The sequence below is a fragment of the Trichosurus vulpecula genome, chromosome 1, assembly GCF_011100635.1.
Source record: "Trichosurus vulpecula isolate mTriVul1 chromosome 1, mTriVul1.pri, whole genome shotgun sequence".
Classification (NCBI taxonomy): Eukaryota; Metazoa; Chordata; class Mammalia; order Diprotodontia; family Phalangeridae; genus Trichosurus; species Trichosurus vulpecula.
Window position 1 is genome coordinate 477762833 of NC_050573.1, and position 12237 is coordinate 477775069.

Sequence of the window (12237 nt, forward strand, 5' to 3'; positions counted from 1 at the left end):
TGACCTGAATCTGAGAGCTGTTACCAGAAGCAATCCAACATTTGGTAAAACAAAGAATTTTGAAGTGAAAAATTATACTTACGAATACATATTTCCATGCTTTCATAAAATCCTGGACAACATTGGGATTTACGTCTGTACATAGTTTTTTCTCCATGCCGATAGGCTGTACGATAACTAATTCTATGTGTAGAGAGAAAAAAAAATTCGAGTTGTTATTTTTTAATTTTGTAAATGGATTGATTTGGGATAATGTTTAATTGAAAGTTTAAGATAAGCATTCTATCAAATGTAGTATGACATAGTCCAAATAATATAGTCCAAATAACGTAATCCAAAATAATTAAGAAGAAACTAAAAATGGAATTTTTGACCAACATCACAGTATCTGCTTCTCTGATTAAGGATAAGTCAGTCTGGCCAATTTAAGCTAAACTATACATTGATTCAAAGATCAGTAATGTTAAAAGTAGGTTATTTCCTTATCTCACCTAACTTCACTAAGATTATTTCTTAGATGCATAAATGGGACTCATTTTATTTCTCCTCTAATCAAACAATCAATAAGCATTTTTCAAGTGCATGTGGTATGCCAGGAATTGGGGCGGTATCATAGATAAAAATACAAAGAATGAGGTAGTCCTCCCTTTTAAGGCATTTCCATTCTAATAGGAGACTTCCTTACTGCCTCTTGAATAAAATATAAACTCATGATTTTTAGAGACTTTCACAAACTGTCCCCAACCTATCTTTCCAGTTTCCCCTTTTGAATTCTACGGTCTAGTAAACTAGCCTTTTCTTTATTTCTCACCCATAGCACTCTATCCTCTGGCACTACATCTCCCATCTACACATTGTTACACCAGCTACCCTCTATGCTTAGTGTGTTACTCTATTCATCTTTGTCAAATCAAGTCAACAGGCATTTATTGAGTTCTTATTTGCCAGGTAACGTGCTAAGTGCTGGGAATAAAAACACAAGCAGAAAGATAGTCCTTACCCTCAAAAAGTTTGCATTCTAATGGGGGAAGACAACAGATAAAAGGAAAGTGAAAAGGGGAGGGGAAAAGAGATAAAAAGAGAGGTCTAAAGAGTCAGAAGTACAAACTTGATTGGAATGAAGACCAGGTTGGCTTGGGTGTGTCCTTAAAATGGAGGTGCTGGGAAAAACAACTAGCCAGTCCGAGAGAGAGGCCTCAAATGGTTCTTCCAATGTGTGAAGAACAGGGGTGGAATGAGCTTTTAGGCTGAAGAGTTTTCAGGATAGGTACTTTGGGGGCATCTCCTTCTAGGATCCAAACTACCTCCTGTTATTCCAACTAATAGAGCAGATATGGCTTGGAACATCCAAGTCCCAAGCAGACTAGTTTCCTATAGTTAGTTTTCCAGCATCACATTCCTGCACAATGCCATTTGAGAAGGGTTTAGGAGATCCCCACTCCTCTGGGGGAAAGTCTATAGTAATATATCCTTGAATGTCACTGATTCTTGGTGATTGCTAGTGGTCAAAAATACAGGGGCCATTACCTTTTCAAAATTCCTACCTATTGAGGAATGGCAGTGTCCACAGAAATCAGATCGTTTGAGGGGAGACGCAGACACAAAACATAAGCCAAGAATACATGAGGAAAAGGGAGGTAGGTCCCTCCACCCTGAGGCCAGGCAGAAGAAAGGAGGGAGTCTCTCCAGTTCCACCTCACATTCCTGGTGGGGGCTCATCTAATTGAAGAGAAAATGTAGACAAGAATAAATGTCTTCAATAAAATACAAAGGGTCTCTTCATTTAGTGTAATACACTCTGGTTCTGCAGCAGGACAAGATCAGGGAAGGCTTAGCTTCGAACATCTGAAAATTCCTAGTGAGTGAGCGTGTGCGCATGTGTATGTGTGTATGTGTATGTGTGTGTGTGTGTGTGTGTGTATACACACAGATAGGCAGATTCACAGACAGACAGACCAAGATTCACAGTTTTGGGGACAGGTAACTGGCCTTGGAATCAGAAAGCTATGCTTCAAGTATTACTTCATCTACAAGGTGGCTAGATGACTGAGCAAGTCACTGAACCTCTCAGTGCCCTAGGAAATTCTGAGACAAGAAGGTGCAGAGAAAATGTCAATGTGCATTTGTCAAGGAAACTCTTCATGGGAGTTCCCTAACCATGAAATTACGAGCCCAGTTTTTTAAAAGAAACCTATACATATACACATATAATAAATATGATACCTTTTGTCATATCACAGTCATTTTGGGAAAGTTACCCACTCCAGATTGAATGCACCTTTGTTACAAATAATAATAATTAAACAAAAATACCAGATACAGTGACTGCATCTGACAGTGTATACACAACACTCTTCTCTGGTAGACTCATGCCTGTCTCAGCCTTGTTAGGAGGGAGGTATGTTTGATAATTTGTTCTCTTGAAACATTCCTTTTTTAGTTCCTCGGACTTCAGCATCCTTTTCATGATCTTTTGTTTCACTGTCAGTTTATGTATGTGTGTTCCCATTCTTCTTTGAATTTTTTATATTCTCCATTTCTTATGGCATAGCAATATTAAATCATATTCATGTACCAAAATTTGTTTAGCCATTACCACCTGATGACTTCCTGCTATGATTCTAGTCGTTTACAACCACAAAGAATGCTACGTGAATATTTTGGTACATGCCAGTGTTTTATTTTTTTCTTTCCCTTCTTTGAGATATATGATCAGTAGTGCACCAAAGGGTATGGACAGACCTTTTAGTCACTTTATTGCATAATTCCAAATTTATATCCAAAATAGTTGGACCAGTTCATACTTCCATCAAGAGAGTATTAGTGTGTCATCTCACAGTCTTTCCAATACTAACTGTTATCAATTTTGTCATCATTGCTAAATTACAAACTGTAAAGTGAAACCTCAGTATTGTTTTAATATATATTTCTCTTACTATTAGTGATCTGGGGCATTTTTTAAATGATCACCTTTTTACAATTCTTTTGAAAACTGGTCATATCTTTTGGTCACTTGTTTTGGTGTTATATGTTTGTTTCAACTCCCTATATATTTTGCATATAAGATTTTTATTGGTGATATTTGACACAAATATTTTTCCAACTCTAATTTCTATCCTTTCATTGATTTTATTAATGCACATTTATTAATTACATGTAATTAAAGTTATCTATTTTTTCTTTTATGATGTCCTCTACCGGGGAAATCATTGTATCCCCCACTAGGCCTAGAAAAGCACTGGAAATATGCTAGGCATTCAACAAATAATTGTTGGATGAATAAAAAACATTTCTCTGTCTTTCACATTCTAGATTATAGAATGTTCCATTTCTTGGTACCTGCATAGCCAAACCCAGAAACATATATTTATTTCCTTTACCTGTGTCGTGTGCACTTAAACCAGTTTAGGATGTCAGTGCAGCTGGTGTAGTAAATTTGATCAAAGGGATGTGGATATGATTCCTGTACTGTCACTGAATAACTGAAACAAAGAAAAAAAAAGAATAAATCAGCAATTTCCTGTTTTACACAGATGTCTGTGTATCAGCACTTCAAGATAAGTGTTAGATAAACTATCCTTAGTGCAAATGTAGATTGCTTGTTAATGGAGAATCTTCCAGCCTTTTTAACCATTTATTTGAAAGAGAAAGCAAAAGGATTTATAAGACATTTAACAAGCACCACAAGTGTAAAATGCAGTTATTGTCACATTTACCAACAAACTATGGCATTCCTAATATTAAAGATCAATCACCTGGGTAAATAGAGCTTTTCTAAAAAGACTTCAACATAAAGTCCAAAGGAAAACCCAAAAGATTAACTCACAAAAGGGGGAAATTGAAGTCTTTGTTACACAGACCCAATTTTTATTAGTATCTTCTGATTTCAGACAGACAGAAAGAATGAGAACAGTATCTTCTAGGTATCTCACCAGCACATAGTAGGCTCTTCATAAATGCTCGTTTCCTTCCTTCCTTCCTCCCTCCCCACGCCTCTCCCTCTCTCCCTCTTTCCTTTTCTTTTCTTTCCTAATAAATGCTGACTGACTTCATGGAGAATCTTCTTCAAAATTATTTAAAGGCATCTGAAGAAGTTCTCTGTCTCTGAAGAGTAGTGGATTCTCTGCTTCAATTTCCCTGAAGAATTTTACCAAAGCAAAGTGTGGTAGTCAGCACATCTAAATTTTCATGTTCTCTTTGTGGCAGTGTCAGAAGACCTGGGTTCAAGTATTAAATCTGCCACTTACTTATTCTGTCACCTTGAAAAACTAACAACCTCTATGAGTTTCTGTTTTCCCATATGTAAAATGTGGAAGGTAAATGAAATGGTCACTTAGACCCTTTTGATCCTTTAGATCCCTTGTAGCTCAAATATTCTGTGAGTGGAATTCAAAGCTATCTATTTAGGTTGGTGTAAGATTGGCAGGTATAGGTAGATTTCTCCAACTGGACATAGATTGAAATTTCAGGTGGACTAACTTCATTTAGAAGGAAGAATTTTGTTAGAAGAGCTATAAAATACCAGACTATACAAACCAAAACACATTTGCCTTCTCTAGGGGTGGATATGGCTGTCAAAGCTGCTTCCACGAAACAATAATTTGCAAATTTCCATATCATTGTGGATGTCCTTCTTTGGTAAAGCATGAACTTGTTCCCTAGTCAAAAACAAGTATCTTCCTCAGAAGACGGACATGGGTATAAACAACTTATTTTGTCTGTATTCTAATAACAATAAGAGACAGAGAGGTCTTAGTGCATAGTACACAAAACACTGGACTATGCATTGGGACTGCATCCTTGTCCTGGTTTTGTTAAAACTAAGCTATCTATGAGACCTCAAGCAAATCATATACTATATCTGGATATCAATTTTCTCACTTGCAAAATAAGGGACTTGGACTAGATAGAAGATATCTGAAAGTCCTTCAGACTCAAAGATTTTAACAATTTTTATCCTTTCTGATCTGTCTGGGTCTTTTAGTAGTGTGTGAATGACTTGGGACAAATAATGCTTTTGATATGGTTTCATTTTGTGACACCAATGGTTATACCTGTGTGCTTTCCCAAATTCAAGAGTAACACTAGAATAACAGAACATTTGACTTTGACCAAATGAAACCTAACTGAGCTGGTTTCCCCATCTTTAGTTAGTTCTCTTGTCAGTTAAGTGATGGCTTTTGTGCCATATACAAATTTTGCTGCTCTCTTTTGGAAGAATAGATATTAATATTACAAGGAAATGTGCAAAAATTATAGTTCTTAAAGACAAAGCTGTACTTCAACCATTGTTAGATATTGCAACAATTGTCGATGTTGGGAAGTAAAAAATATCCAGGATCATTTAAGCCCATAAAGAAACAGGATCAGTTGCAGCACTGACAAGTCAATGTGTGGTTGAAAATGAAAAATAATGTCAAAAGCGGTCAAACTGTTGCTGAGAAACAGGCTAGTGTCAATTTTCTGAAAACAAGTAAAGTTTTGTCTTTAGAGGGATTTGTCAGCTCAAGAAATTGTTATCAACTTTTCTACTATGTGGTTCACCGTGGGAACAAGAGTGAGAAAAAGTTTCTTTAAAAACCCAGCTGCTAACTGTTGTTATGAAGAGAAGAAAAAAAGCTTGTCATGGACAAGACCATACAAAGGCTAAGTCCTGAAGACTGAAAAAAGAATTGTTACTGAGGAAAACTCACTTTTTCATTCAAGGTTATCCCAAAACTATTGTTAGAAGATGTTTGAGTGGGGAGGGGGAAGGGTATGTGCCTACTACGTGATGTACACTGTGCTAAGCAATTTACAACTATTCCCTTATTTGATCCTCACAACAACCCTGAGAGATAGGTGCTATTATTATTCTCATTTTATAGATAAGGAAACTGGGCAAAGAGAAATTAAGTGACTTGCCCAAGGTCACAAAGCTAGATAAACGTCTAAGGCAGGATTTGAACTCAGGTCTTACTGACTCCAGACTTGGCACTCTAGCCACTGTCCTAGTATAAGTCAATAAATGCAATTATTTATAAATGGATAAAACTGTAACAGCAACCACACTGGTGCACCCGAGATGGCTGCTAGCACAGGTTCTCTGCTCTGTTTTTCTAAAGGAAAGCAACTTTAAAGGGGTCGACAACCTTACTTTAATTAAACATACATATCATTCACCTAGTTTAGAGGAAAAATCAGCACCCTGAACTTCAGAGAAAATACAAAGATTACAAGCAGAAATTACAAACAGAGAAAATAGCACAGATCAACAGACAGATCCAACTGTACATACATAGTTACCAGAGAGAGAAGCACCAACAAGCAGGGGGCTCCTTAACAGCTACCAAGTCTTATCTGGTCAAATTACGTGAACAATCTTCCAATGAGTGAACCCCAAAGCAACATGCTAACCTCAGAGTATATATATACTTCTCAGAGCCAGAGGGCACCACAACCTGCTGACCCAGTGCCTAATTAGAAATTAGCAAAAGGTGTGAGCCTTCCTACAAACAAGCCTCCCCTAATCAAGCTTCCCTTAATGGGCTCCATGTGAGGCCTATTAATGGGCAGGGAAGATTTTCCCATTCCGTTAACCTTACAAAAATTTAAAAACATAAATGTAATTGTTTCGCTTTGTCTGAAAGATTTTACATACCAATATAAGTCACACATATAGACTTCTCTGTAATCTCATGCACATGATCTTGCTCTAAGTTCCATAAAAAGGAAGTCATCTGGCATGACATACTTTTTTATTTTAAATAAATTTTAATGCCATCTTTTATTTTTACATCACCTACATTTTCCACTGTAATATCCCTAATGCTTTACAAGGAGATGACCCTGGTTCATCCCCAATAATAAAGAATTTAAAAAGAGAAAGAAAAAGAAATTCAGCAAAATTACAAATATGTTTTTTAAAAGCATGGTGTTTGTGCCGTGTTCTCCACCCATAAGTCCTCTGACTCTGCAAAGAATTGGATGGTGGTATCATCTCATATATCTTCTGTGGAATCAAGCTTAGTAAATACAACTTCACAGCATTTTTTTATTGCTTTATTATTGTTATTAGACATATATTTTTCCCTGGTTCTGATTACTTTACTTTGTATTAGTTTATGTCTTCCCATGCTTCTCTGTTTTCACCATCATTATCATCTCTTGTAGCACAATAATATCCTATGACATTCGTGGACCACAGTTTATTTAGTCATTCCCAATTGAAAGGCATCGACTTTGTTTTGTCTTTGCTACTATGAAAATGTTCTTATATTTTGGTTTATAAGAGGACTTTCCTTTTATCACCGAACAAATTGGAGTCAGTTGCCTATAAGTAGAATGTTCAGGTTAAAGTACATGGGTATTTAAATCATTATATATCTATATCCATATCTATATCTATATCTATATCTATATCTATATCTATATCTATATCTATATCTATATCTATATCTATATATTGCTTCCAGAAGGATTGTACCAATTCACAACTCTACAAATAATGTATTAGTGTGTCCACCTTTTCTCAACTTCTCCAACATTGACAGGGTTCATAAACTAGTAAATGAGCTATGATCTTACTGTAGAAATCTCTGGAATGATTTCCTGTTGGTACTTTGAACAGGATAGAAACATAAACTTCATTTGAGGTATCTAGGTATTGCGGTAGATAGAGTGTTAGGCCGAGAGTCAGAAAAATTTGAGTTCAGATCCGCCCTCAAGCACTTACTAGCTGCATGATCCTGGGTATGTCACTTAATCTGTGGGGGTTCCTGTTGTGGAAGCACCATAATACACAGTAAGAAGTGAAAGCCATTAACTTAAACTCTGTGATAGGTGAAAGCCCAGACATGATGATGTTAAAAAAACATAACTTATAAACCATATAAACTTATAAACCATAATGAATCATAATTCAGACACTGAGTCATACTTAGATACTGTGACCAGGACATGACTGGTACATGACCAGTACCCAACCTCGAGTGCCTGGGCATTTACCCAACAGTGCTGGCTAAACACCTGGATGTGTAGGAACTGGGTTTAATACTAAGTATAAACTAAAATATTAGCCAAAACAGTAACTAAGCGGAAAACCTCAAAATATCCACCTAGAGTGAAGCATTGTATGGCTCCTCCTCCATTTGTCTGATTCCTATAATTAGCATGGGTTTTTTTGGGGGTGGGGCAGGGGGGCTTGGCAGGGATCCACTGAATCATCTGGCAGCTGCCCCAGATTGCCCCTGTTTGTACTTATAATGATTGATTAAGCTCCTATAATCAACGTGGAGCCTCTTGGCCTCTTCCTTTGGCATCAAATTCACCCCACAGTCGTGGGTGAGGTACAGAATTTCCCAGTCAAGGGAATTCTAACCTTATATAACCTCTGCTTTCCTCAGTTTCCACAACTGTAAAATGGGGATAATAACAGCACCTACCTCACAGGGTTGTTGTAAGGATGTAATATCAATTAAGTTGGATGTCTTTGATGAGCCTTACTAGGTGCTAAACCCCAGGCCCAAACCCCTATCTACTAGGTGCTAAGCCTATGTGGGCGTGAAGCCCTCAGGGTCTTAAGGGGAGTTGCTAAGACCAGAGCCACTAGTAGGAACCTGAGTTCTGGTTGCTCAGATGACATCTGATGACCACCAAAGACTGTATAAAAAGAGAGAACAGAGCTATTTGCTTAGGGCTCTCACTCTTGGTGGTGTGCTGATGTGGAGACTCTGGGCAGCTATAGTTAAGAGCCCTTCAGCTTGTAAACCCAGATGTCGGGACTTTGATAAACCCTGGTCACTATGCATTGAGATTTGAATCAGACAAGGTCTGTCTGTTGATGTTTGTAATTTGTTTGTATTTGCTCTGAAATTCAGGGTGCTGGCTTTTTCCTCTGAACCAAGTGAATGGTATTTGTATGTTGGATGGAAATAAGATTGTTAACCCCTTAATGCTACTTTTCTTAGTAAAGCAGATCAAAAGAATCTGTGCTGGCAGTGTCCTTGTTGTTGGGCTTGTATTGGTCTTTCACACCTACAACGGCTGCTAGCCAAATTGTTGCAACAAAGGATTAAAGTGAGTTAATATTTATAAAGTACTTACATGGTGTCTGGCACCAGAGGTGCTATATAGGCTTATTCTCCTCTCTCCTCTTTGACATGACTGATCATCTTTCAGGGGTTAATTACATGTTTTATAGATTATCTTAATTCTTTGCTTTACTTCTTTCTTCTTCCTTCTGCCCAGCTTTAGCAATGTTCATGTATTTATAAAAAGATGGACCAGGAGTAAAGAACCAAAGCACAAATTTTATCCCTTAGAGTCAGGGTACTATAACAGATTTGGAGTCAGGAGAGCCCTGGATTTGAATCAATCAATCAACAAGTGTATGATCATGGCAAATCATTTTACCTATCTGAGCCTCAGGCTTCATGTCTAAAGTGGAGATATTAAAGCCTGTAGTACCTATTGTACTGAGCTGTGAGACTCTAATGGAATAACACATGGAAAAGAGTTTTAAAAACCTTAAAGTTCTATGTAAATATCACCTGTTATTTTTATCGTTATTACTATCTATAAGAGTGATAGAGAAGTGAAAGGGACCATAGAGGTCATACAGTTCATCCCTCTAATTTTACAGATGAGGAAACTGAGACCCACAGAGATTGTCACATAAGGAGGTGTTTATAGATAGCTGGGCTCAGTAAAGAGTCCTTCATTTTGAATCAGATATGCTCAGTTCCATTTCTACCTCTTATTCAATGTGTGATCTTAATCAAATCACTTAACCAGCTCCTCTATGCTTCAGTTTCCTCCTCTGTGAAAAGGGGATAACTATATCTATACTCACTCCAAAGGTTGGTTGTGAGAATTAAATGAGATAGGGGCAGCTAGGTGGCACAGTGAGTACAGCACCAGCCCTGCAGTCAGGAGGACCTGAGTTCAAATGTGGCCTCAAAAACTTGACACACTCGCTGTGTGATCTTGGGCGAGTCACTTAACCCCAATTGCCCTGCCTTCCCCCCCCTCAAAAAAGAAATTATAAAAATAAATTTTAAAAGAGAGAATTAAATAAGATAATGGATATAAAGAGCTATATGGATATCATCTATTATTATAAGAATGTTGAAATTCATAGAAACGAATATATTTTTGGATCATGCAGCTCTTTTTCTGTCCATTTTTAAAATGCCTTCAGTGTTCTCCCTTACCTTCTTGACTAAATTCTGATTTAAATGTCACCTCGTCTACGAAGCTTTTGTGAACTTTCCAAAAGCCTTCTCCTCTTCCCCTTTTTCTTACAAAACTTTTATTCAGGTAATATTAATGCTATTTGAATTTTTGTTTTATTTCCTTTTCAACTTCTGGATCCATGAGTGCAGGGACTATAGTTTACCTAGGGTGCTCATATTTGTTACTTATTACAACTAATTTATGTATTAAATACTATTTTCATCATGTCACCTACTCTACAACCTTACAAAAGAACTTATATCTTCTAATCAAACAAAAGTCCAAAATCTTCATATTGACATTCAAGGCCCTCTGACCCTACCTATCTCTTCTTAGTTTATTTTCAGATATAAGAGCACAGCCTTGGAGTTAAGCAGTTGGTTCAGTATAATCTTCAATTATTCTTGTTTCTATATTTTTGCTATTACTGTTCTTCTTCATCTAAAATTCCCACTCTGTTTTTTTTTCATTTATTTAGTCCACAAAAAAAGGATCTCAAGTTCTTTCTTTATAACTACAGCCAACCATGATCTTTCCCCTTTTTGATCTACTGTAGCATGTACTGTGTGCATTATGTCTATATTCAATTATGCAAATTAAATATAACATATGATCTTGTATTGTACTTTTAAGGCTTATCTATCCAGAATCATTACAAGCTCTTAGAAGGCAGAAAATATCACATATTGCTTTTGTTTCCCTAACATACTCCCTAAGCACATAATAGTCTCTCAACTAGACTGAATTATCCACAATATCCCTGCTATTAGTTGTACCAAATTTGTTTTTCAAAATATATTATTATAGAAATTTATAGTAAATTTTTATCTGGAGTAAATTATTATCTACATAAGTAAAAATAACTGAAGACTTAAAACTAAACCTAAACTTTTCCTTGCTAATTCTACTGAATTCATGGTATACAAAGGAACATAAGGATCAGAACTGCTACTTTGGAATTAATTAAATACCTGTTACTATGAGAAATATTACCTTTCCCAATGGCTGCAAACATTGGGGTCCTCAAGATTCAGTGATAATGTCATTCCAATCCAAAGATAAAACAATATAAAAGGGACGTCCAAGAAGGAATTCAAGTAAACTTCCATTTTTCCCCAGAAGAATAACCTGAAAGAAAAAATACATACCCAAATTCTTAAATGCAAAATGACCAACACAGTCTTCTTTGTAGGATAGTAACCAGTAGGGGTCAATTGTCATTATAATAAACTAAAATAATAATAGCAAGCCACATATTTATTCAACACAAGTATAACCTGATTTTAAGGTTTAGTATAGTGATGAATTTCTCATATAAGGCCAATAATCTAGGAGCTCATAGTTAACTAAAATATTCACATGTATAAATACCATTATAAGTGGTTGCTAGATTAGTCACTAATATTTATAATAATCAGAGAAAATGAGAAGTAGTAGACAGAGAGCCAGTTTGGAAGTTAGGAAGACTAAGGTTTAAGCTTTACCTCTGGTACATACTTGTGTATATAACCCTGGTCAAGTCACTTAACCACTCTCTCAGTATCTTCAGGCCACTCTAAGTCATAATATGCAGAGCAGCTGCTGATTTATATTGGTAAAAGTAGTTCTATCATCCATTAGTGGTGTCACACTCGAATAGAATCATGGGCTCTTAAACCACACATAAGGATCCCTATAGGCTGTGTACTGACTTAGTTTTAAAATGTAGTATCATCTCTGTTTTATTATATTTTTTGTTAAATATTTGCCAATTAAACTTTAATCTAGTTCTTACCCCATTTGAAAGTATCAGGGGCCACACGCAGCCTTTGCGTCTGACACCTCTGCATTAGACTGTGAGCTCCTTGAGAACAAGGACTGGTTTTTGCCTTTCTTTATGTTCCCAGCACTTCATACAGTGTTTGGCACATAGTAGGCACTTTATAAATGCTTGTTGACTGACTGAACTGAACTCCCCTATACCAATGAAATCCTAGGTCCGGACAAAATGTGCACATTAAAAAATCCCCATTATTCGTGTTG

General features: G+C 36.5%; 1 protein-coding gene across 1 annotated transcript in view; it reads right to left on the minus strand.

Annotated features, from left to right (window-relative positions):
* MEGF10 (multiple EGF like domains 10) overlaps nt 1-11324 on the minus strand; it is a 91276-nt gene extending 79952 nt beyond the window's left edge. Inside the window, exons 1-3 of the mRNA XM_036762622.1 lie at nt 11209-11324; nt 3381-3482; nt 83-183 (exon numbers count right to left, since the gene is read on the minus strand). Coding sequence (XP_036618517.1) covers nt 83-183; nt 3381-3482; nt 11209-11324 — 319 coding nt within the window. The remainder of the gene's footprint in view (nt 1-82; nt 184-3380; nt 3483-11208) is intronic.
* Nucleotides 11325-12237: the final 913 nt, after the last annotated feature.